We start from the raw sequence: 27,970 nt of genomic DNA, 5'->3' as shown, positions 1-27,970 counted from the left end.
TTAGTATTTACGCCCACCAGACCCCAACCCCTCCAATCCCGTCCAGAATTTTGTCTTGCACAATGCCCTCTGTTCATATGTGTCAGGATTTTTTTTATTCAAATGGTCTGATCAGATATTGCCTGATAAGCACAGTAAATGTGGTCACTATACATCTGGAAGCACTAAAAATTACTTGTCATAAACCGATAGGCCTACATTCATTCAACAAAATGTGCTTAAGGCCCTTTCGTATCATACAGACCTTCACAAACTCCTTCAAACATGATGAAAATGGTACTGTTCACTTGTCTGAGCACTGGAGCGCTGGCAACCTTGGTCAAGTTCCACCAACGATGCCGCCACAATTCTCATTCTTCTGCTTGGCACAGACAGTGCACCACCCACAGATGGCAGGCTCCATGCCCCCCTTTGGTGCCTCACATGTTGACTGGCACGGCAGGCATGACAACGCATGGCTGGTCGTCAGATGAGAATGCATTTTGGTAGAAGATACATCTTGGAGGCCGAAGAAGGCTGTTACACTCCTGGAGTTCATTCTAATTTTTTCCCCAAAATAACTTTCATTTCTGAATTCATGCATTTCTCTCCCTCTTTGTCTCTCTGCTCTTCTCTCAGGTGTTATGTAATCTGATTTACCAGGTGGCAATATTTGTTCAACCTCTTGGCCACACCCCTGCTTCAGTGTTGACCCTACTTCCCAGTAGTGGGAATAAAGCCTCCACTCTACCTCCACTCAAGCACAACCATGTTTTTTTTATATCTTTGATGTGTCTATTTTATGAAATAGATGGCTGCATAAAAATCTGAAATGGTAAAAGATGTTTATTTTTTGGGATATTTGGACCCCACAGATGTGGGATTCTACAAATGGAACATCTGGGATTCTACTAATTGGACATGGGACATCGGCTTTATAGTACATCATCAAATTACTATGACCATTATTATGATGTGCATAAAAAAGATACGGCAGATAAAAAAGACAAGTAGGGCACAGCAGAGAAAACATCATAAATACAGTAACCCTCTGAATAAAATGAAATACTAGAATGGTAGAAGAGAAAAGTAAAATAAATAATAAAACAATGACAAAAATAGTAAAATAGATACAATAAGAGGGTAAAATGAATAAAAGGGCACCTGAATAATAAATGGATAAAAAGTTTAGGGGAAAGCGTTTCACTGATTGTGAATTTTCTGAAAATTGGATGAAATTTGTGGAGTTTTCAGGAAAATTCAATATGATATCCAAATTGGATAAGTCGATGTCACAAGTTTGCATGCCTCAACGTTGGGACCTCTGACAATATTACCAGATACTGCTAATAAGTTTCCCAACACATCAAAAGTTAACATACGTCCAACTTTAACCTGTGGGTGGTGCTACAGCACTCAAGGTGCAGACATGAACCTTGAAAGGAATCATGGATGGGACTGTCTAAAACCAGCTACTCTGCTTGGCCCCCAACAAACTGGGCAAAACCTGGTGATGGTTGGAAGAGGAGGAGGAATCACCCTGCATGGAGAAAGCTTCCCTATAGACTTCCTTTCGTGCAATCATTCAATAACATTGTGAGCTAGGCATTTTCAGTTTTAACCACACTATGACAGTAGATTGTCATGTTACACAGTCAGCTCAGTTGCCCTCAGAAAAATAGCAAAATGCAATTGCCAATAGCAGTCTGCATAATAGCCATTTAAAACATGAATCTTACAGTATGTCAACTATTTCTAGAACACAAATAAATGATTTCACACTAAACCAGGAATAAAACACAGGTATACAGACACACACATGATGACAGACCACTAGCCCAATTCCTCATCCTACCTACACATTAGGCTTTCATTCTCAGGAGCAGTCAGGAACATTATTTTGATTACATTTACAGATGCATGACCTTAGCTTAGTACCTTAGTTGTTAAGGCCACTTTTGAAAACAATAACAGAGCAGACTCACCCACAGAATCACATCAACACACCATAGACAGTGGTCAAAAACACACCAAATTCTTTTTTGTCCTTTAGATTTCAGTTTGTCCTTTAGATAAGGCTTATACAGGTTACTGAGGCCTCTGTGTGACTGATTGCCTTCCTCAAGCTTTTCCATGCAGATGTTGCATGTTAATGCTTTCCTGGGTGGACTGGGTGCTGGACTCCATTGTACTTGCCGCGGCCAAACAGTCTCATGTTTATGTAGTCGTGATCCTGAAATTGTGACTTTCTTGATGCTCTCTGTTTAAAAAGGAAAAAACAAAGAAAGACAGACAAGAGTGAGGAGCAGTTATTCTGTGTACACTGAAGAAGAAAAAACTCTTTCTGGTTTCTAGTGTCGATACATATCCTCTACTTTATACATACTCTAATTTATTATCCCTCAGTTGAACATTCTTACAGCCACCCTACGTTGTATCAGTTCTTGGATTCATCTAAACGTAAGTATTTCTAAACTTTCTAAAATATTTCTATCTCTAAAACTGCCATGTTTAATGATTTAGCTGACCTGGCGATGTGTTTTTTTTTCTCCTGTAGAACAAATCATGATTTGTAAAAACACATTTGACAAATTCTCACAGGATATAGACAGACTGGAAAACCTTGGTCAGCCTTGAAAAGACGTATTAAAATGCTTTCCAACTAATATCATTCTATCATCTGTATCACTCTTAACTTTCTTAAGGATTTTTTGCAGTGCTACAGTTAAAAAGCAAGCCTGTTTGGTGTCAGCAGACAGCTGGATGGTTGTTCAGGTAGTTCAGACATAACAAGTAGTGTATTAGACATAGGCATGCTAAGTAGAATTTTCTCATAACAAACTAATTCCAGATACTAATAGAATATATATTATTTTGCTGCTTGGTGCTTCACTCACCCAGAATTTGAAGGTGACAGGGGTGAGGAGGAGACCGTAGAGGGTGACCAAGCCAAGAGCCACCAGCAGAGGGATGTGTCTGTGGTCAGGCATAGGGTTTGGGGGGCTGGTCACTCCCATAGTGGGCTTCACAGAAGGACAGTTGTACTCTGAGAAGCAGTCCGACAGCAGGGTGAAAGAGAGTCCAAAAAACATATAGAGACTACGTTACCATGTGTTATATACACAAGGGGGTGTGAAGAATTGGGAGAGTGACTGTGATATATGTAAATTATCACTATGGGCCCTATCATGACAGTCTAAAGTGCATCGTCACTAGTCAAAAGTTTATTCAAATTTAGTAAGATGTCCAGTCCAAATTAGGAGTGTTTTTGTTATCAAATGTTGAGTGCACAACAAGGTGTTCCTAAGTTTCTTAATCAGTCATGGGTGTGTTTGGGGCGTAACATCATTTAAACCAATGAGAATCCACAGAAACCAACATCTGTCATTTCCTTTAACGGCGCAAAGCGTGACGTCAAAGAATGCATTGGTATTTTGACAGTCAACGATGCATTTGAAGGAGTCTGCTTGCGAGACTGTATGGAACAGTCATTCCACTAAACCATGCTTTACTAAAACCTAGCATAGCCTTTACGCATTTGCACTCGTCTATTATTTGAACTCATTGGCAAAGTGAAACTAACTTCACCATGGTGTCAGTCAACGACAAGGCAGTTATACGCAGTAAGTTACTTTCACTATTGACTGACAATGGGTTACCATCGAAAACATAGGCTGGAAAAAGCAACACTTACCCTAATATTTTTCGAATGACTGAATAAAACAATGTTTATCCTGCAGGAGTTGTTTCTCGTGATAGTGCACCTTCAGCTGTGCTCTCGCCTAATCACTTTTAACCTTTATTATCAATTTGCAAATGCATTGTGAGATGTATTTCATAATATCTTCATTCTATTTATGTTTCCCATTGTAGCTTAATCGTGTAATTTCTAATGTTTTGCATGGATGTGCATGCGCGGGTGCGAGTTCATGGAGGATAGAAGGATGGTGCGTTGTGCACTCGCCAATATGACTGTTGACAATGCGCTCTTAAAATAACATATAAACAACTCGCCATAGACCTCTGACCAGGTTTCTCTTGGTCAGTGGCGTAATGTGTTTTAGGTGGTGTACAATAGCAATGTGCCAAGCCACTCCCTAGGTTGTTAATTACCACACCCCTGGGCGCATTGTTTAAAAAATAGACATGCAAAATAAGAAAATAAACTTTGTGCCGGGTGGAAAACGAGTTTTACGCCATGCGCCAGGGTGCAAAATAGGGGCCATTATCTTAATTATTATATTATGAATGTTAATAGCATGAGATCCAGTGCTCACCCTCCTCATGAAAATCTGATCAAAACACATTCATAACCACTTTGATAAGTCTAGAGAAGTACAATGTGGAATGATAGCACAAACATAGAGAAACAATTCTTAGCCTTTCACATTTTTAAAGTGGCTCAGTCTGCCACTGACCAGGCTATGTATGCCAACAGGATATCCCTTTAAAACAGCACCCTTTTGTATTCACAGTGTTTCTTAATCTAGTTTCTCAGACTCACTTATCTGCATTCACTACATTTTACATCATTCGCTCTGACAGATCAAAAAACAGATCAAATATGCAGATTATTTTTTTTCTATTTTTCTTTTTTTTTTCACATATGTGTGTGCGCTGAGTATATCTGTGTACATACCTATGAACACAACAGCTTCTGAGTTCCTTTTACAGGTGATTGGTGGCGGGTAGTGGACACAGACCTCACAACCATAGATCCCGGAAGAGTTGACGTTCAGTTGCGAGATCAAGAAGTAGGAGTTATTGTCCGATTGGTTTATAAGCTGGCTGAGCTCTCTGGAGCTGAGGACCTTCTTGGACTGGTTGCTGCCATAGTTCACAGAGTGCAGAAGTTGTCCGTTTCTGAAGAGTTTGTGGCTCTTCTCATCACCGGGCACGCCAGGGCATGGCATTGAGACGTTCCCACAGACTGAGAGCGTGGAAAAGGAAGTACAGGTTAGCTAAGGCAAGTATAAAAGGTCAAAGGTAATGAATAGCATGGTGACTATTATAATGCTTATTTTGAAAACGTCCTTATTCATGTGTTCTAATCAACCTCGAAACCGAAGTCCTCATTCAAGTCTGGATCCAAGTCAGTCACTGAAGACGTGTTTGAGTCAAGTCAAGTCACAATTACCTGAGTCGGAGTCGAGACCCCATTATCTGAGACCGAGTCGAGTCCCCATTACCTGGGCCCGAGTTGAGTCCCCAATGCCTGATCCCGAGTCCAAATTACAGTATCAAGCTGTTATTGTGCCCCCCACAGCCCCTTAACTTGCTATCAAAGTAAGTGTGAATTTTAGAGGCCTTTTATGGTTTGGTCCTCTTCTATGCAGTAGTATGTTTAGAGGCCTTTTATGGTTTGCGTCCTCTTCTATGCAGTAGTATGTTGGGGAGGAAGCACAAGGAAGAAGGATGCGGGGCGAATTGACAGGCTGGTAAGGAAAGCTGGCTCTGTAGTGGGAGCTGAACTGGAGTGCATCACTTCACTATCTGACAAAAGGACCCTGAACAAACTGATCAACATCTTGGACAATGAGTGTCACCCACTCCACAGCACTACTGTTAAGCAGAAGAGCCTGATCAGCTGGAGACTTCGCTCACTGCCTTGCACAACAGACAGACTGAGGAAGTAATTTGTCCCTAGGGCCATTGAACTGTTCAATGCTTCACTTAAGGGAAGAGGAGAGATAGACTTCTCTGCATAGTCTGTCTGCCTCTTCACCCCCTCCATGTTTGGACGGTAATTGTAAAGCAATTTACAAAAGATTCACTGAACAAAAATGCTGATGTGGTACATGAAAATTTAGCTAAAAATGTGGAGAATGCAATGCAATCAAGCATTTTGGACGATATATTGTCACAAGCTGGCAGAATAGACAACAGCTGGCAGAATAGACAAATATTTCTAGCCTCACGTCAGCAGCGCTGCATCACCCATATAGCCTACATTAAAACAACCAGCGGATGGTGGGCGGGTGCGGTTTTGAAAAATTGGTCAAAAACTTTGGTGCTGATGGATGATAAGTTTTACTATGCAGTTATGGTTGAAATAATAGCCCATCAGCGATCTCTAGGTGTGTGCCTCTCTCTTGCCCAGAGGGGAGGGAGAGGCTGAGGGTCGATTCAGCATGGATTCTAAACTCTGTAGTGGATAGGATCTACAATTAGGTGTTAACAATACTACTACGCTTAGGTCGGCAAGTACTCCCAAGTGCTATTGCTACCACACATTGTAGTTCTCCTGTTTATTCGCTTTGGAAAATCGCCACATTTCATGTTGTGTGGTCGTAGACATTTCTATCAACTACTCGTGCAACTGTATTTAAGTCGGGAAACGTGGATGTTTTTGATTACTTCTACGGCTAGTTACGGCAAAGCCCGCTAGCATAGCAACATGCTAACACAGTCCAGCCGTGCACCAGAGCGTTTGAGTGCATTTACTGATTTATAAACAAGCAGCAGTAGTGCTTTAAAGTCAATTCTGTGACTTACTGGAAGCCAGTGCAGGCTTGACTTAAGAATTGGAGTAATGTGGTCAGTTCAGTTTTTGTTAGAATCCTAGCTGCTGCATTTTGTATCACCTGAAGCTGTTTGATTGTCTTTTTAGGAAGGCCTGTGAACAGTCCATTGCAGTAATCAACCCTGCTGGAGATAAATGCATGAATGAGTTTTTCTAAATCATGTTTTGACATCAGCCATCTAAGTTTGGCAATATTTTGAGATGGTAAAAAGCTGATTTAGTTATCACTTTCATGTGGCTGAAAATTAGATCACTGTCAATTAATACACCAAGATTTTTAACAGTATCATTTGCCTTCAACCCTTTTGTGTCAAGGAGAGTGCAACCCTAAGTCTTTCCTCCTTTTTACCAAATATAATTACTTCAGTTTTTTCTTTGTTAGGCTAAAGAAAATTTTGAGACATCCAGGTGTTGATTTGTTCTATACACTGACACATAGATTCAAGGGGACCATAGTAATTTGAGTCATCTGCATAGCTATGATATGAAATCAAATTATTTTGGATGATTTGTCTAAGTGGGAGCAGATAGAGGTTGAATAATAGTGGCCCCAAGATCGACCCCTGGGGAACACCACAGGTCAAGGACGACGTTGGTGTTGAGGTACAGTTTCTGATGGCAACAAAGAAGCTCCTTTCTTGTAGATATGATTTGAGCCAGTTGATAACCATGTCTGTAAATCCAACCCAGTGTTCTAGTGTGTGTAGTAAAATATTGTGAAAAAGTGTGTAAAATATCAACAGTGTCAAATGCTGCACTAAGGTCCAGTAGCACTAGGACTTATGTTTTACCTGAATCTGTGTTCAGGCGTATGTTATTGAAAACTTTAATGAGAGCTGTGTAATGAACATACAGTAAAATTGACAACTAGATGTACCGCAGAGCGGTACAAAATATGACCAAATATTATATATGTCCAAATTTCCGTCAAGGATTCCCGGGACACTGAAAGACCGGGGTAAACGAAACTTGGTGGGCATGTAACCCCACATGGATAGCATGGAACCATCATTTTTCGTTTTGATCTGTAGGCCCCCCGCTGGACTGCACCCCCCGAAAGGAGGGTAGGGCAGACACAGTTTTCTGTGAATATCTTGAGAACCGTAAGGTTTAGGAGGACCATTTTTTGTTTGTTTGTTGATGTCAAGGGGCCATGTCAACCCATTCCATAACCACTCATTTCATGTATAAGCCACCTAGTTAAACACAAAAAAGTAAAAATGAGGTGTTGTAACGCGGGTATCTGTGACCTAACATAGTCAAAACTGCACGAAATTGGAAGTGACACCCTCTGAATGCACACCAAGTTTATTCAATTCCGTTAATGGGGGGCCACACAATAAATTAATTTATGTTACTATCCACCAACTGGCCTGTAGGTGGCGGAGACAGTTTTCTGTGAATATCTCGAGAACCGTAGGGGCCTAGGAGGTCCACCTTTTTTGTATGTTGGTCTTGGGCATGTCAACCCATCCCATTACCACTTATTTCATGTATAGCGCCACCTAGTTAAAAATTAAAAGCAAAAATTAGGTGTTTTCGACAATATCTCTGGCTGACATGGTCAAAACTGCACGAAATTGAAAGTGTAGGATCATTATGACACCCTCCGAATGAATGCCAAGTTTGTGTACTTTCGCTCATGGGGGGGCCTTATAATAAAATAATTTATGTGTACATTTAGTGACCGCATTACACCAACAAAGGATTCCCCGGACACTGAAAGACCGGGTACACCAAACTTGGTGGGCATGTAACCCCACATGGATAGCATGGAACCATCGGTTTTCGTTTTGATCTGTAGCCCCCCGCTGTACTGGACCCCCCGAAAAGAGGGTAGGGCAGACACAGTTTTCTGTGAATATCTTGAGAACCGTAGGGCCTAGGATGACCAATTTTTTCCATATGTTTGCCTCCAGGGGTCATGTTAACCCATTCCATGTGCACACATGTGCATAAACAGATACACACGCACACACATACATTTACAGTAATCATACGTATGACACATACTCACACAGTAAACATATGTACGCATGCATGCACATGCACAAACACACATACGCAGGCAAACACACAAGCACGCACATACACACACACACACACCCACACACATAAACATAAACTTGTACACGCACACATTTCAAGAATTTTTCCCGTCATCTACTTCCTGAATTTTTAGACAACGATACCCGGGACACCAAACCACCGGGGTACATGAAATTTGGTGGGTATGTAGCCCCACTAGACTTTTACGGAAAAATTTCGTTTCGTAGAATTTCATCCATGGGGGGGTCTAAAAAAAACAGGTTATGTGTACATTTAGTGACTGTACACTCATTGGCCTGTAGATGGCGGTGCACACATATACACATGCACACACACACAGGCACCCACATACTATCGGTATTAGAACGGCCGATACATAATTACAAATTCAGTAGGATTAAAAGAAAGCTAAAATAAATATTCATCATTATCATGGCTACATTTTCAGTATTGGCGATAAGTGGTCGTTTGTCCACTAGATGGCGCATCGTTGCAGTGAGACGTAATTTTGGTGGAAGTTAAAAGTGGGTTGGAAAAACAATGGACGCTTCCTACAAGGACTGTAATTTACCCCAGCGAACATCTAATAAGGATAGGACGATGTTCACATTAAGTGTAATTCCCATTTCTTCTTGAAGCCGAAATAAATCTGAGGATGTTTATCGGACTTGCTTGGTTTTTACTGCAGGTACGTTCATCTTGTAATATCAATAAGGACCTAGGTAATGTTACCGTTAGCATTGGTTGAGTGATGGAGGCCAATTTGATTGATTGCATTTGTAGAAAACTATAAATACGGTTATACCAAGCAAATTGATAGCAGCACTGTTTGTATCTTTCGACTGTCATTTATTGCACGTGCTACAAAATCATTCTGCGCAATGGAAGATTTACCAACGTTACACCGGTCTGATACAGTTTTGCCTATACATGCGTGAGACTGAGACGCAGGCGCGTCGTTAGACCTGGGCATTCGGGGCCTTTAGCCCAGGATTGTCTGGGGATAGCCCCGGATCTATGGGCCGTCAACAACAACAACAACAAAAACTCTAATCGTGAATGAAATAAATAGCCCCGTAGAAGAGACTTTTGTGTTTTGTGTCCATTGTGTGCATTAACAGCAGCGCAAGAAAATCTGACGTGATCTGGGCAGGTTTAGAATCATTTGTTGCAAAATGTTGCAATTTCAAGTACCTTCTCCTCTACGCTATATCGCATTGCTGTTTCGTGCTTCTACTAGCCTTAGCGAAACTAGATGTACCACAGAGCGGTACAAAATATGACCGCCGCCCAGTCCAGCACATTTTTTCCACAAAAAGAAATCACGCTGAAAGGCCTATATGATTCTAACTGTCTCACTAAATTGCATTATCCACACTCAATTCTCACTGGTATCTGCTAGACAACAAGTACCAAAACATGATTAGTTCATAGATTTCACATGTAAAATTCATTTTATACAACCCCACCTCCATCTTGCCTGTTTATAATTCTGAGAAATTCTTGATTGTTTGTGTTATGTTTATGTTGTGTGTGTGTGTGAGTGTGAGTGTGTGTGTGTGTGTGTGTGTGTGTGTGTGCGTGTGTGTGTGTGTGCTTGTGTTTGTGCCTGTGACATTACTGTGAATGTATGTGTGTGTGTGTGTATCTGTTTGTGCACATGTGTGCACATGAAATGGGTTAACATGACCCCTGAGGCAAACATAATGAAAAGAAATGGTCATCCTAGGCCCTACAGTTCTCAAGATATTCACAGAGAACTGTGGTCTGCCCTACCTCCTTTCGGGGTCCAGTCCAGCGGGGGCTACAGATCAAAAACTAAAAAAATGACGGTTCCATGCTATCCATGTGGGGTAAATGGCCCACCAAGTTTCGGTACCCCGGTCTTTCAGTGTCCCGAATCCTTGTTGGTGTAATGCCACTAAATGTACACATAAATTATTTTATTGCAAGGCCCCCATGAACGAAAGTACACAAAACTTGGCATGCATTCGAGGGTGTCATAATGATCCTACACTTTTAATTTCGTGCAGTTTTGACCTTGTCAGCCAGAGATATTGTGATGAAAACACCAAATTTTTGCTTTTTAATTTTTAACTAGGTGGCTATACATGAAATAAGTGGTAATGGGATGGGTTGACATGCCCCTTAAGACCAACATACATAAAAAGATGGACCTCCTAGGCCCCACGGTTCTCAAGATATTCACAGAACGGCCCCCATGAACGGAATTCCACAAAACTTGGCGTGCATACAGAGGGTGTCATAATGATCATACACTTCCAATTTCGTGCAGTTTTGACTATGTTAGGTCACAGATACCTTCAATTACAACACCTCATTTTACTTTTTGTGTTTAACTAGGTGGCTATACATGAATTGAGTGGTTATGGAATGGGTTGACATGGCCCCTTGAGATCAACATACAAAAAAAATGGTCCTCCTAAACCCCACGGTTTTCGAGATATTCACAGAAAACTGTGTCTGCCCTACCCTCCTTTTCGGGGTCCAGTCAAGCAGGGGGTTACAGATCAAAACGAAAAACGATGGTTCCATGCTATCCATGTGGGGTTACATGCCCACCAAGTTTAAATGTACCCGGTCTTTCAGTGTCCTGGGACTCATTGACGGAAATTTGGGCATGCGAAAAAAGAAAAAAAAAAAAAAAAAAAAAAATCTGACTAAACCTATATGACCGCCGCTTCGCTGCGCGGCGGTCATAATAAGTGTACAGAAGGACAAATGGATATTAGAAGTTTCTTTAGAAAAAAAAGGGCAGAGCAGGGACAAGAAGTGGAAACTCAGTGTGTCATCATCTCCCGCAACCCAGGAGGACATTTCGATCAGCTCAGGTTCGTGAAACAGCCCTAAAAGACAACGTTGATCAATGCTGATGTTACTAGCTAGCAGGCTACCACTGCACCTCACTAACTTGAAGGACACTTTGTTTGAATAACTAGAAAGAGACACTAACTTATAGGCTAGTGACAAATGGTCAGAAAGAGCTTTAGTTTTTGACATACCCCTACCGGAGGTAGAACTAAACCCAACAATGTTTTTCCTCATCTCTATATCCATATATGAAATGGATTCTTGGCTAAAATTATTTTACTGCTAAGATTGTTAAATTAACAGATATTGTTATACACCCCAAAATCAAAAGGACTAAAATATAGCCTGTCTGTATTGGAGTTAAGGCATATAAATTAGTGCAGATCAATCACACAAGCTCTGAGAACTTTGAAACTTGGCATGTTTATAGTCAGGAAGTTGCTTTTACCTACTAGAAATGACTGTACGTGAATATCTTGATGTAAAGAATGAATAGACATGTAAACATACACCTAAAAATAAGCGGACATACAAAAACTAGATGTACCACATAGCGGTACAAAATATGACCGCCTTAAGCTCAGTCCTGTACATCCTTTCCGCGAAAAAATAAATTACACTTCAATTTGTCTCCATATTTTACTCCATCCCCCACTCTTGAAACTTTTGTGTATGCTTGTTTGGCATGCCTGAGTGTGTGTGGGCTGCACAGAGAGTAGCCTACTGGTGCTGAAAAGGTGAATAGATTGTAGAATAGCCAAAGAAGATGTAGCATTGTTATAAAACCTTTAACATCTCTAAACAATCACAAGTAGGGCAGTTCATCACAGTTCATCCATTGCAACTGGATTGATGAAAGGTCACTTACACCTGTAGGCTACATTGTATTTGGGAAAAGCAAAAGGTATCAGCATAATGTTATTTATTTATTTATTTATTTATTTATTTAAAAAACAAAAACATCTCTGTCAGTTCCATGCCGCTTTCAACAGCTATTAAAAACAAAGGTCATTTTGGATGGATGGATTTTTGTGAATGTTTCTTCTTCTACATAAGATTTTAGTCATCTTTAGTTCATGTAATACTTTATTGTCAATTCAGAAATTAAGTAACAGTAGTCTGAAACGCTATTGTTAATGCACAAATTAAGTAAAAGTCTGAAATGCTGTTTTACATCTAGTGGTGCAAATAACTGACATGTCCAAATGGGCCTTGATGAAATGCGCCGCTAGACTGTTCATACACATTTTAACGGGCCAAAGTTGAAGAGCTGTTGTCCGCTATTGTTCATGCAAATATAGGCTGATTCATGTTCCCTTGCATTGTGTAACTGAGGTCCATGGCTAGTCTGGCTTTCACCAGACCAACCTCAATCTTTTAAGAAATCAAAAAATAAATAGCGGGCAGATCAGGCTGGGTTCACCAAGCCTAGTCCATAGGCACCCGATATTGTTCACGCTCTGGCTATTCTAAATGCAAAAATGCATCAGGGAGTTATGACAAAACTGTAACTAACACACTAGATCCTAATAGAAAGCTGTTAGCTTCCCTAAGCTACAGGTAGGCTTATAAGGTAGGCCTATTTACAACATAAATTGTCAATAGGCTATGCTGGCTTACACAAATAAAATATCCTTTGAAACCAATGGCTTGACGCCTTACAGTATCAAGCGGACTTAAACTGCCATATCGCGGGCGAAAAGTTGTAATAAAATTCACGCAGCTCCATGAGTCAAGGAAAGCGCGAATGAAGTAGCCACTTCTAAATGGGACCCACTACACAGTAGCTTAAGGTGTGTTGCTAAAGCAGCCATAATGAAATGAAGGTGTCATTGTTTGGATACTTCACACACACGTGCTTTTTAATTTCACAGACTACAACTACCAAGCTGGAATCAAAGCACATCGATTCCCCTCTCACACCCTGCACGCACTTAAAACAAAATAAACAGGCGTCTCAGTCTCACGCATGTATAGGCAAAACTGTATCAGACCGGTGTAACGTTGGTAAATCTTCCATTGCACAGAATGATTTTTGTAGCACATGCAACAAATGACAGTCGAAAGATACAATTACAGTGCTGCTATCAATTTGCTTGGTATAACCGCATTTATAGTTTTCTACAAATGCAATCAATCAAATTGGCCTCCATCATCACTCAACCAACGCTTAACGGTAACATTACCTAGGTCCTTATTGATATTATAAGATTAACGCACCTGCAGTAAAACCAAGCATGTCCGATAAACATCCTCAGATTTATTTCGGCTTCAAGAAGAAAAAGGGAATTACATTTCATGTGAACATCATCCTATCCTTATTAGACGCTCTCTCATGGTAAACTATAGTCCTTGTAGGAAGCGTCCCATTGTTATTCCAACCCACGCTTAACTTCCAACAAAATTACGCCTCACTGCAACGAATTTTAGAACCTTCATCTAGTGGACAAACGACTACTTATCGCCAATACTGGAAATGCAGCCATGATGATGATGATGAATATATATTTTGGCTTTCTTTTAATCCAACTGAATTTGTAATTATGTATCGGCCGTTCTAATACCGATAGTATGTGGGTGCCTGTGTGTGTGTGTGCATGTGTATATGTGTGCACCGCCATCTACAGGCCAATGAGTGTACAGTCACTAAATGTACACATAATCTATTTTTTTAAGACCCCCCCATGGATGAAATTCTACGAAACTTGGCATACCCCCAGAGAATGCCAGGTCAATCATACAAATAAAATTTGGTGCAGGTCTGAACATCTTAACTGAAGATAGGGCGATTAAAGCAGAATAATATTGCATTTTCATTTTTACCGGGGGTGCAAATCACAAATGAGTGATTATGGGCCAGATTGATGTGGGCCCTTGAGACCAACATACCATTAAAAGATTCTTCATCCCTCAGTCCACGGTTCAGGTACGGTTCGGGGCCCAGCACGGGAGAGTGGACCCCGGGGATCTAAAACAAAATTTTTCCGTAAAAAGTCTAGTGGGGCTACATACCCACCAAATTTCATGTGTCCCGTGGTTCGATTGTCCCGGGTATCGTTGACCAAAAAATCAGGAAGTAGATGACGGAAAAAAACTTTGACAATCCCTATATGACCGCTTCGCTAGCGGCGGTCATAATAAATATCTATGCAGAATGTTTTCATTTACTTTGTAGCTGCTTTACCAGGGATTATCATAGAAACACATAGATGGCTTATGAGAAAGGTAGGGTTGTTCTGAATCCAACAATACCAAATATGTAAATATAGTATGACGAATCAGGGTGTTCTGTCACTCAATGTATGTGGTGTCCAAAATGAAAGAAAACGAAACACTGGCAAAATACAGTCTCAAGTCCAAATCACATTATCAGTGGTGAGAAGAATGTTGACATTCATTGTTACTGCAAGGTAAGCAGGGCTCGAATTATCTTTTTGTCTATAAGGGGGTCTCTCTATCTCATAAAAAGTTGGCACATCCCGAGGCGATACAAAAATAGCCTAGGCGCGAGTGGTGCTTTTGCGCAGTATGCGCACGGTAGGCCTAGGCTATACCTTGATACACGCACACCTGACAGATTTTCATAGAAATTGATTCCTTTGAATTAATTTCAACATATTATTGATTGCAATAGTCCATATTTCATTTCAATTTCACAATACAAAGAAATAGACTAAACGATTTAGTCGGAGTGTCATTCTCAATTTCATAACGCAACTCATTTGAACCAGACCACCGTCTCAGATAGGCTATCTGGAACCATAGGCTGAGGATAGCTACAGATCAATTCACACAATCATTGAAGTAGGCTGTATTATGGGTCATAATTCATGGGTTTGTCAATAAACATAGAAGAGGCGAAGCGCAAGTTCAACAGCAAACAGGACTTTTTCAGCACGTATCAAATCATGTAGGCTAGCCCAATGGACGCCTATGTAAATAGACAAAACACTCGCATCAAAGCAGGGGTGAGTTCTTCGGACTTGGCGAAAGTGCTGTCAAATCGATCGTTATGCAGTTTGCTCATATAGTCTAGTGGTGTGGTGGTGAAGTGCAGTCATGCTTTGTTCAAGAGGGTAGGTCGATGTCCAGTAGTAGCCTATATTTTAATTTAACGTCTTTGGTAAGAGACAGGGACATCACTATGATTGAAAGACAGTGGGGGCTTAGCCCCCAGGGTTGTAAATCACACCTTTAAAGGGCTTCAATGAATTAGGTACCCTTTGAGGCCTAGGCCATTTTCAGTGTAGGCCTAATTTTACTAGTAAGCTCAATGTAAGGGCCATCTGTTATACTAGGCTATATAGTTTTCAAGTCAGTATAGGCTACCCATATCTGGGAAAGTATATGATGTGATCATGCATGTATTAATATAATATACAATACAAAACACTAAAAGATTTCTATAGTTATTTTTTTGTAAGGGGTTATTCATAAGAGAAGTGAAACCTGACCAGGGCCGGCGCTAGCCATCTGCAAGCGGCCACATCTGTCAAAGAAACGTCACCAACGCAGCCAGTTAACATGGGTGCCAGTTGCCATGTAACACCGGCACTGAACCTGACTAAGAGAACACTGACTAGACTTGCACAATAATCCTCTCTTGAGCCATCGCTGACTGGATGTGAAAGTTGCAGAATACCATGGAATTATGACGGTAGATGTACAGATTGAGAAATTACACACTGCCTTTTCTCTCCGCCCTTCCTCTCCTGTAGCATTTGACAGAATGGAACTTTTTCTCTGGGCAAAAGTTAGTGATACACAACCCAAATGCATTGCTTTCAAGGCACCCATAGCCCATTAATTGAAGGTGATTACGTCCAAATGTTTATCCCGGAGATCTAACGCTCACACCTGTGCACTTGACAGAGGTGCATGGCGATGTTTATTCTACAGGCTATTTTAATGTCATATTTTGGGTGTTGTATGGTGCACTTTGGCAGAAGAGACGTTCTCCTTACACGGTCTTTAAACATCAAAATATTCGAATGCCATGGCGTGAGTCATTACGATTGGCCTTCCTTTTCATTCTCAAAGTAGGTTAAAATTTCATGTTCATCAGCCCGATTTTCAAAATCTCTCCCGATCCCCCGATCCCCCGGACAAAAAAGACTAATTTCTGGGCTCTAGCCCCGAATGTTTTAAATAGCTAGCGACGCCCTGCTGAGACGCCTGTTTATTTTGTTTTAAGTGCGTGCAGGGTGTGAGAGGGGAATCGATGTGCTTTGATTCCAGCTTGGTAGTTGTAGTCTGTGAAATTAAAAAGCACGTGTGTGTGAAGTATCCAAACAATGACACCTTCATTTCATTATGGCTGCTTTAGCAACACACCTTAAGCTACTGTGGGTCCCATTTAGAAGTGGCTACTTCATTCGCTTTCCTTGACTCATGGAGCTGCGTGAATTTTATTACAACTTTTAAGCCGCGATATGGCAGTTTAAGTCCGCTTGATACTGTAAGGCGAAGACATTGGTTTCCAAAGGAGATTTTATTTGTTATCAAGCCAGCATAGCCTATTGACAATTTATGTTGTAAATAGGCCTACCTTTATAATCCTACCTGTAGCTTAGGGAAGCTAACAGCTTTCTATTAGGATCTAGTTTGTTAGTTACAGTTTTGTCATAACTCCCTGATGCATTTTTGCATTTAGAATAGCCAGAGCTGTATATCTCAATCGAAAATTAAACAATATCGGGTGCCTATGGACTAGGCTGGGTGAACCCAGCCTGATCTGCCCGCTATTTATTTTTTGATTTCTTAAAAGATTGAGCTTGGTCTGATGAAAGCCAGACCTCAGTTACACAATGCAAGGGAACATGAATCAGCCTATATTTGCACGAACAATAACGGACAAAAGCTCTTCAACTTTGGCCCGTTAAAATGTGTATGAACAGTCTAGCGACGCATTTCATCAAGGCCCATTTGGACAAGTCAGTTATTTGCACCACTGGTTAGATGTAAAACAGCATTTCGTTTCAGACTACTGTTACTTAATTTGTGCATTAACAATAACGTTTCAGACTACTGTTACTTAATTTGTGCATCTACAATAAAGTATTACATGAACTAAAGATGACTAAAATCTTTAGAAGAAGAAGAAACATTCACAAAAAATCCATCCATCCAAAAATGACCTTTGTTTTTGATAGCTGTTGAAAACAGCATGGAACTGACAGAGATGTTTTTGTTTATAAATACATAAAAAATAAATAAATAACATTATGCTGATACCTTTTGCTTTTCCCAAATACAATGTAGCCTACAGGTGTACAGTTGTGCTCAAAAAAATAGCAGTGCCTTTAGAAAAAAGAATAAAAAGAGTAAAAAAATGTCAAAATGTTTCAAACAAATTGTACTTTCATGAACACAGATGCATTGGGGACACAGTACATTCTATTCCAAAGCAAAACAATTGGGCAAAGTCATCAAAACTTAAATAATAATAATGATATTTCATAGAAAGTCCATGTTCAAAGAAATAGCAGCGTTGCCATCTTTCCTTGGAAACTCAAAAATGTACTGTACAAACTAAGAAATTCTTGATAAGTGAACTTGGCTGAGTATCCTAAACTAATATTTTGTTGCAAAACCACGGTTTCTGATAACTGATAACCTGATAACCTGATAACACGGTTCACTGAGTACTGTGGCTTGAATTCGGTGTTTGCAGGGCGTCTGACATACTGGAAGAGGTCATGCTGAAGAGGAAATGCCTTTGAGGTGAACCTTTCAACAAGATAATGACCCGAAACACACCAGCAAGCGAGCAAAAGCATGGTTCCATATGAACAGGATTCAACTGATGGAGTGTCCAGCACAATCTCCGGACCTTAATCCCATAGAAAACTTGTGGGCTGACATAAAAAGTGCAGTGCATGAGGCAAAACCAAGAAACAAAGAGGAATTGTGGAATACAGTACAATTAACCTGGGCTGCAATACCTGTTGAACGATGCCAGAAGTTGGTTGACTCCATGCACCACAGATGTGAAGCAGTTATCAGAAACCGTGGTTTTGCAACAAAATATTAGTTTAGGATACTCAGCCAAGTTCACTTATCAAGAATTTCTTAGTTTGTACAGTACATTTTTGAGTTTCCAAGGAAAGATGGCAACGCTGCTATTTCTTTGAACATGGCATTTCTGACTTTCTATGAAATATCGTTATTATTATTTAAGTTTTGATGACTTTGCCCAATTGTTTTTCTTTGGAATAGAATGTACTGTGTCCCCAATGCATCTGTGTTCATGAAAGTACAATTTGTTTGAAGAATTTTGACATTTACTCATTTTTCTAAAGGCACTGCTATTTTTTTGAGCACAACTGTAAGTGACCTTTCATCAATCCAGTTGCAATGGATGAACTGTGATGAACTGCCCTACTTGTGATTGTTTAGAGATGTTAAAGGTTTTATAACAATGCTACATCTTCTTTGGCTATTCTACAATCTATTCACCTTTTCAGCACCAGTAGGCTACTTTCTGTGCAGCCGCACACACACACACTCAGGCATGCCAAACAAGCATACACAAAAGTTTCAAGAGTGGGGGATGGAGTAAAATATGGAGACAAATTGAAGTGTGATTTATTTTCGCGGAATGGATGTACAGGACTGAGCGGCGGTCATATTTTGTACCGCTATTCGGTACATCTAGTTCCAAATGACCTTGACCCTATTTAAAAGAAGAAGAAAAAATCCAACTTCTGAGTCCGAATTGGATTGCAATTGGCATACTGACTGACTGCTGGAATGTTCACCAGGGCAGAATATGTCCCCTGTGAACTGAATGCAAAAGTGAAGTGTTCAAAAATGTTAAATTTTACCAAAGTACCAAATCTAATACTTCGATGCACACAAAAATGTAAAATTTTACCAATTTAAAGGGAAGTAAGACTTGTGTGCATCGAAGTATTACATTTTTTACTTCAACTCAATAAGTATTATTAGTGTGCTCAGAGTAGTATACTATTAGAGACATGCTGAAAAGCCTAGTTCAGAAGGCACACCTAGACAAACAGGAAGCAGGGCAATGGTGCCATACTAATGCAGGAACATTTCTTCACTTTTCCTACAGCAAAAAACTGTCTAGGAAGGAGCCTAGGGAGAGAAATCAGCTTCCTGACTCTTATCTTATATTTAATCATCTAAAAAATGCATGCAAAACCCAAGTGTAGTTATGAGAATACTGTAATCGGTTCACATCTGTGGATTCAATTCTGCATATAACAGACATGCAGACAGGCAGTGCATGCTTGTGGGTAATGGAATGGAATTTTATAAGACAGGCGTCTGCCACTGATTCTGCGTACTCTTCCTCTGCACTGGCATTTGGCACACACAAAGGTGTTCATTTTTAGGACGTGATGTGTGGAAGTTCTTTCACTTATCTTTTGCTTTGAAACTTTCGACAAAAGCTTTCCATTGAACTCCAACCCACTCCTCCTTAAAGGCTGCAGAACACTCAGATGGTTTCTGTATCTCGCATTGTTCAGTTCTCTGAACTGTCTCACACAACAGAAGGAATACTTGAATCATCAAGCTCCTTTGAAGTTGCACAGAAGATGAAAATACTTTATAGAACTATAGAACCAATGGTAGATTTTTAAAAATAAATAACACAATTGGTAATTTTGCATTTTTATTGCAATTACAAACTGTGATCCACATCTATTGAAGACCAATTTGGCAAAAGTGTCGATAAAACTTTGGTAAATGGCAAATATTAGAGATTATAGATTCAAAAAATAACTATGTACATTTACAATTAACTGTACAATTAACAATTAACATTTCTAGGTGGAGAGATATACCACAACAGGCGTACCAAGACTATCACTCCAATCCCAATAGATTCCTAAAATAAATATGATATAACTTTTTGACTGGTTGAAAGTTTCTTCACAACATGAGTATCCGGAAATGAGGAGCAACTTTGGCATCATATGCTGATAACACTCTGAACTCTGGCATGGTCTTTGTATTTCACATTTGACCAGTTCTCTGAATTATCTATCATTATATGTACAGGAGGAAAAATTGTGAGTGATGCAAGTCACCCCTCACAATCTGTTTGATCACCAGGCTTCTTAATAATACAAGAATACATACAAGAAAAGGCTTTTGCAGTTTGTAATTACATAACACTTCTGATCCTGCCCACTATGCAAAAAACAAGTGTGGCCTGACAGATACAGCCTTTCAGGTCTTATTTTTTCATTATTATATGTGCCCTCTTATTTACTTATTTAACTTTTTTGTTTACTTGAATTTGGTTTGTCTGTGGACTTAAAATTGGTAAAATATGATGTCAAATTTTTCGATGTACAACATCTATATTTGTTTGATTTAAATGTGGAGAATTCCGGTGGTTTTTCACATAGGCTAGATCTCTGTTTCTCAAGGTCACTGCGTACGGTTGGTATGGAAAAAACCCTGAAAACAATTGGTTATACCTAGCTCGAGTTGTTGCAGCCAACAGCTAAAGCTACCACGTAGCTACAGTGGGGGCATGTTCATGAGCCATATGTTCATGCCCCCAGTAGTGTAGCACTATTGGCTCTTCAACCAAGTATGCACAGATCTAAGGGATAGTTTTTGGGTATGTCACGGATAGAGCCAAAATGGAAAGAGTACAAAGACTGACTAGGCTACATGCCAGCTCACAGATTTGGAACAAAAAAAAACATAACATTTCAAATTTTATATTTACCATTTTTTCATCACCTATGCATCCAGTTATATCAAAAACCTTTTGCAACATTATACAGAAGATAGCACTAACCTTTACAGCCACTGAACATCTCTGGTTGAGCCTCGCAAATCACATTAAGACAAAGGTGGACAGCAAAAACCCAGAGCATCATGGCAGCCATTCCTCTATCCATATAGCACGGCAACGGGCTTGGACACCGACAGACTCCCTCCAAAAACTCAGCCAAGAGATCAAATGTACAGCAGTCCACACACCAAGCTCCAGCGGAATCAGCAATTAACTACAACACAAAACAGAACAAAACAGAACACGGACATGTACGGAGATCTGTGTGGTCGAAAGCAGAGCAGCAGGGCATGGCAGGCTGGTTGCGGCGACCTGTAGCAGATTGTGCAGAGACTGCTTGATTCTGTCACTTACTTCCACCTACTCAAAGCAGCAGAAGAGTGACAAAGAGACATCTGCTCCAGGTGCCAAACAGGAAGCTTCCTTGCACGTCTTCCCTTGTGCAAGCACTTCTGAAGGGCACTTCAGATCAATTAACCCCTTCAAATACAACAGTGCATAAAATACAGATATTGGACAAAACACTACAATTAAAACCCTGATCCTTACCCTTATCTGAACCTTAGCCTTACCTGTTCAATCACTACAATTAACAAACAGGCCCTTTGAAGGGTTTTCATAGAAAAAGAATAATACCTTTGCATTTACCCATTTCTGAAATGAATATCATATGCTTCTTGATTTGTGGACATCGGGGTCAAGAATACATCAAGCAAAAAGGGATCTGTCTGATGCTTTTATTTCACATTCCATGTCTCACTTCTATATTCAGCTTCCACATTCATACCAGGTGTGGCAAGTGTTTGATGCCATACTGTTACACACAAATATGTTCAACTCCAAACAGCGCAATAATTTAAATTGTTGAACTCTATCAACAGCCAGTATGTATAACTATATGAATCCATTTGTCACTATGTCTGCATTTAAATTATTCATATTTGTTTGACTATAATGACCTATGACTAGAAGCACACAGTCAAACAGTGAATAATCAAAACCTGATATTGAATCACAATTACAAATGAGTAGATATACAGTAAATTATATTACATAAATATAGATAGTGCGTTCTGGTGTTCTTTCTCATATTTGTTAAAGCACCTGCCCGTCTGATTGGTGAATAGGCTATTTTTTAAATCAATATTGTAAAATAAAAATGATTTAAGAAATCAGACTAGGCTACACTCTGTGGAAGAAATTTAGCTTAAAGAGCTATAAATACTGAGTCTTTCTCGTTAGTAGTTTATTAATCCCTGTGTGTTTCTCACACACACACATTTATACCTCGCACGGTATCATAATCTCATTGTATCATTACACTTTCTCTGCACACACACACACACCTTGGTCAATTAGGAACATTTCTATCGTCATACAACACATGATTTGCCATCAGTTACTGAAACAGAAGTATCAAATGAGAAGTTTAAGAACTAGGTTTCCAACGGAAGAATGAATTCACACTGCAGTAGAAGTATCAATTCTAAGGAACATTACAAACTAGGTTTAAGCTTCAAGTCCATTCAAAAGTGTAAGATCTTACAGAAACACAAGTATCAAATCAAAACAACACAAGGCCCGTCTTTGTCATTTTCCCCTCACAACTCCTAAAACGAATATGTTGAACATAGCACAACTTGCGTTGTTTTTAACAAATATTTGTTTGTTTCCAACACATTTGTTTTAAGAGTGTACCAGAATAATCTGTTGGGCCAAATACTGTAATATTGCTGGCAGGCCAGCTTTGGCCCGCAGGTCGCCTGTTGCCGACCCATGTTGGCTAATGTCTTCTAATGTATAGAATTAGGTAAGATGCCCTATTCAATGGTCAAAGATAAAAATACAAAAATTGCATTGTCCATGTGCAAACACACACTCTCTCTCTCTCTCTCACACACACACACAAATTTGGAAGCGTAACTATTTTGCATCTATATCTACATCCGTTTTTGGCATCTCTGGTTAAGAATTGAACACTGAAACACAAAAGGCTCAAAGAAATCAAGATGTCAGCAGTTGATTGAGATCAAACAGTTACAGCAACCACATGGACTATGCTGCAAGAATACAGAAACACCCTACACATAATTCACTGGACAGGGTTTCTTCCTCCTCCAGCCAGTTCTGCATCTGGTGTTTCAGCATAGTAGCATTGTTGGAGGATGTCAGGTAGACATCATAGAAAATACACAGGGTACTGGGGAGGGAGAGTGAAGCGTTGGATGTTGTGTTTACTCTGAGCTGTTTTGTGAGACAATTGTGGTGTGGAGTTGGCCATGTTGGTTTGTGCTGTTATAGGAGCTGAACGTCACTCCGCAAGGCTACATTCAGCTGAGTGGTGAAAAACCCATTTGCATCACAGTTTCTGCACAAATAAGATCAGAACAATCACATTTCATGCATGAACCCCACAATACAGTTGCTGGCTGACTGTTACAGGTCTTTTCTGTTGGCATTTCCAACTACCTGGACCATGCTGTTCAGAGGTCGCTGGCCTGCATGCAAGAACCAGAAGGGCCCAGCAAAAGCCTGCATACACCAACTAGCCGTCTTTTCTCAACGGATGTTTCCTGTAACATGACATATGTTAGAAAAACATAAAATTTAGGGTGCTGACTAAGTAAGCCACTGCCATTTCCTGTTTTTCATTCAGCCCGCCGTCGGGTGGAGCATTTGACCTTTGAGGTCAAGGTTGTCTAACCACATGGCAGAACAAAATATAGAGTTATTCAAAACAGAAAATCCCCAATTTACATCAATTTGTGTAAAAAGCGGCACGTTTTTTGATGGAAATGACTGAGAAGTGGCCTTTATATTATCTGACTACCTACCTGAGAGATATTAGTGTATGTAAGAACTGTGATTCTGCCTGAACAGTAGCAGATGGTTATATTTAGATGTGGTCAGGGACCCTGCACGCCCCCTGAATTGAATTTCACATCTTAACCACAATTGTGAAAATTCATTTCCTACTCCCGCCTCAGTCAGCAATTTGAGTTACAGTAAACGACTCACGAAAAAACACATGCCTAATGTTCCATTAACTTTTCATCTGTGAAAGCTTTTTTGGATAGATCAATCTAGATTCACATAAATACATACAATACAATACAATACAATACAATACAATACAATACAATACAATACAATACAGGTAGCTCTCCCTTGCAAGTAATTGTAAATTCCATTTCCGGTATACACAGGAGAGGTGTAAAATTCGTTGTGTTATAGGTAGGTGATTTCCCACAGTTGCCTATCAATCAACCATCAAAAGTACCCTAAGCCCATGTCCTGACAAAATGACTTGCAGATCCCATGTCCTAATTTCTGATCAGTACTGTTTAACCCAGTGGTGTGGACATTTTCCTTGCAGATTTCACCCACTACCAGAGAAAATACTTTGGTTAGGAAATTAAGCATGAATCTACTGCATCTTCCAAAAGTAATCCTAATTTGTGTGGTGATAGATTTGTAGACCTAGGTGCTAAAATGAACTACAACAAACGTCTTCTACCAAAGTATCTGCACATTTTTAAGTACAAATTTAATGACTTTTAAGACCTTTTTAAGACCGCTAAGGGTAAAAAATAATACCAATTGCAGAAATAGTAATTCTCATGGGATAGGCGGGTAAAATGAAACCAATGCCAAACCTGCAGAAGTGTTTGGAGTACGCCTTATGTTCAGAAAAACAGACACATATATATTTGTAAAATTGACTTCTTAATGTCAGAGATGTATACAAATTGAGAGTGTACCTGAAAAAAATAATAATTTACAGTAGAAGGCCTACATTAACTCTGCATGAAAAATTCTGTTCTTTGAAAAATTTTGTTGATATCAAGCAGTGTTGTAGGACTCGAGTCCGAGTCATTAGCTAAATTTAGAGACTCGTGACTTGACTTGGACTTGAGCACTAAATGACTCGAACTTGGACTCGGACTCATACATTCAGACCATGCAGACTCGGAAATTGAGACAAAGACTCAACTTTTTTTTGTAATGTCATTAGGCTATAATTGCAATATGTCATTAGAATAGTATTTGGTATATGATTTTAATATCTAAATTATTTTTAGTATTAATATAAGTGCAATGGAATCTTACTGCTTCATGTCATACATCCAGGGCCGGATTATCCATAAGGGCCAGTGGGCCTGTGCCCAGGGGCACCAACCATGGGGGGCACCACATGACATACTTCATAAATTGTTATATTATTCACTTGAAATTGTTGAAAGACCATAGCCTACATTAGGCCTATTCGTTTTGTGAACACTGATGTTACAATAATAATAAATAATAAATAAATCAAGATTAGGCTACATGATCACTATCACTCCCCCTCCCCAATCTGTCATAGTTGAGCTGGTCCACAAGGATGTGCAAATGTATTGTCTTTTAACTGCTACAGAAAATTCATCCAAAATGAACCGACATCAATTTAGTGGTTGTGCTAAAAGAAAGTTAAAGAAAAACAAGGATTCTTGACGTTTAGCCACGATTCAAAATGTTGCAGGGATAGAAAGTTTTTTTGTGAGAACATCAGAAGGGTCACTAGCAGCTGCTGATGAAGCTGAAGCTGAAGCTAACCGTGGAGACGGTAACGCTAGCGGGGGAGATGGTACCACGAGCTCTAGCGGTGGGTGTTGCGCTCAGAATTTTCCTAACCCTGCCTGTAACAAATGCTGAAGGTGAGAGGTCGTTCTCCCGACTGAAACAAGTGAAGAATGAGCTCAGGACGACAATGACACGAAAGCGTTTGCCTGCACTTTCCCTGCTTACCATTGAATCGGAGTTGGTCAAAGAAATGGACTTTGGGGATGTAGTCCACACCTTTGCTTGCGCAAAATCAAGGAAGAAGCAGTTCTGCTAAAGGCTCTGCTGCTGTTTTGATGTTCAGCGTCAGCTGTGCTGATGAAGTTCCCCTATTCTGCATAATGGGAGTGTCTTGTGTTTTTTTGTGGCGCTGGCCTGATGTGTAGGCCTACACTGATGTGTATTGATTTTGGCTTTTTGAATTGATAGACATTTTAAATTGTGCTTTTAATATAGTGCTTTGAATTCAACATTTTGAAATGAGATATTAAATATAAATAAATAATAAATAAATTGAATATTGCTCACTAGTCATATGCCTACATGTACTGTAGTTGTGTAAGTTAGTGAATAGAAGATTACATTAGAGAAATCCCCTTGATTATGTGTGATGTTTTTGACCGGAGGACAGCACGGGAAACAGGGGTGGGGGGGGGCACCACATTGTCTTAATACGGGCCTGTACATCACACGTCACGCCATGTTCCTACAATAACGGACGTTAACTTTAAAGGCGCCAAATGCCTGGAGACATGAATGCCCCGGACGTCAGTTTTGCATACAGCAAGTTTTGTAAATTTGTGCATTAACCAAATTTTTCACAAAAAAAATCCATCCATCCAAAATGACCTTTGTTTTGATAGCTTGAAACGTGGAACTGACAGAGGCATTTGAAAAATAAATAAATAATTTTTGTAAAACAATGTAGCTATAAAGGTGTAAGTGACTTATAATCCAAGGTAATGGATGAACAAATGTATTGTGATTGTTTAGAGAGTCAGCACTGTTTGGCTATCTTTACCCATCGACTGTCCAAATGCCTGGAGACATAGATACCCGAAGGTTGTCAGTTTTGCATTTAATAGTGACTCGACTCGGACTTGACTCGGATGAGTAGTGGACTAGACTCGGACTTCACTTGGAATTTTTTTTTAATGACTTGGACTTGAATACTGGAGATTCGAACCTAGACTCGGACTCGAGGCATATGACTTGACTACAACACTCACTGATATCAAGGACTGGCACAGACCTCTCCCTCAGAACATCAAATAAGAACTTCAATGTTTCTTGTTTTACTATGAATTTACAGCAAGTAGCCTATTGCCATAATTTTGTTCATTTTAATTCACTTAGGGGGGAATTCTCCCATTTGCGCGTAAATCTTTTTTTTTTTTTTTTCAGTTCGCACTTTTCAGTTATGCTTATTCTTCCATTCCCTTCTGTCACACACACAGCTCAAGTTCGAAATCAAAGTGGCCCTATCAGGGCTCGAATAATCTTTTTGTCTTTAAAGGTGTCTCTCTATCTCATGAAAAGTTGGCACATCCCACGTATAGCCTAAAGGAGATACAATTAAATAGCCTAGGCGCGAGTGGCGCTTTTGCGCAGTATGCAGGCCTAACTTGACACACGCACACAACTGACAGATTAAAAGGAATCCATTTTTTCATAGAAATTGATTCCTTTTAATTAATTTCAATATATTATTGATTGCAATAGTCCATATTTCATTTCAATTTCACAATACTAAGAAATAGACTTAATGATTTAGTCGGAGTGCCATTATCAATTTCACAACGTAACTCATTTGAACCAGACCACCGTCTCTCAGATAGGCCATCCTCAGTGTCAAACACAATAATGCATGTAGTCTTTAACTTATACACAGGGAAAATGCACTAATTGTAAGACTGTTCTCAGGCAATTGCATTGATTCTAGATGAAGACAGCCAGACTGATGAATTATCTTACAATGCACAACTGAACCAAATTAACATAATTTACCAAAACGGTGTGCCTTTACCAAGCAATGCAGAACTTAAAAATAAAGTTATAAACAGTTCAGTGAGTGAACTCACTTTTTTCCTGAAATCTTGGGGAAATATTTTAATTATTCACTAGACAGTGTTGTTTAAAGGCTTTTGGAGTAAAATTTTTAACATACCTGAAACTTAATTGAAGAATACTTCGGATGTGTTTCA

At 39.7% G+C, this 27,970-nt stretch overlaps 1 protein-coding gene across 1 annotated transcript; it reads right to left on the bottom strand.

Annotated features, from left to right (window-relative positions):
* Positions 1 to 839: 839 nt before the first annotated feature.
* Positions 840 to 27,963, bottom strand: si:dkey-1h24.6. The gene is made up of 5 exons (XM_048235152.1): positions 27,934 to 27,963; positions 21,168 to 21,378; positions 4,619 to 4,909; positions 2,877 to 3,025; positions 840 to 2,239 (listed from the first exon to the last, which is right to left on the bottom strand). The coding sequence occupies exons 2-5, from the start codon at positions 21,268 to 21,270 to the stop codon at positions 2,129 to 2,131; spliced, it is 654 nt and encodes a 217-aa protein (XP_048091109.1). The 5' UTR covers positions 21,271 to 21,378; positions 27,934 to 27,963; the 3' UTR covers positions 840 to 2,128.
* Between the last annotated feature and the right edge of the window lie 7 nt (positions 27,964 to 27,970).

This window comes from Alosa alosa, chromosome 23, assembly GCF_017589495.1.
Source record: "Alosa alosa isolate M-15738 ecotype Scorff River chromosome 23, AALO_Geno_1.1, whole genome shotgun sequence".
NCBI lineage: Eukaryota > Metazoa > Chordata > Actinopteri > Clupeiformes > Clupeidae > Alosa > Alosa alosa.
This window is presented reverse-complemented; position numbering and strand designations above follow the sequence as displayed.

Bases quoted from the DNA above. Each gene is read 5' to 3' on its own strand.
- si:dkey-1h24.6 (XM_048235152.1), bottom strand. From the start codon at position 21,270: ATGGATAGAGGAATGGCTGCCATGATGCTCTGGGTTTTTGCTGTCCAC. The intron at 3,026-4,618 runs GTATGTACACAG...ACTGCTTCTCAG, and splicing joins AGAAGCTGTTGTGTTCATAG to AGTACAACTGTCCTTCTGTG. The intron at 2,240-2,876 runs GTGAGTGAAGCA...CTTTTTAAACAG, and splicing joins CTGTCACCTTCAAATTCTGG to AGAGCATCAAGAAAGTCACA.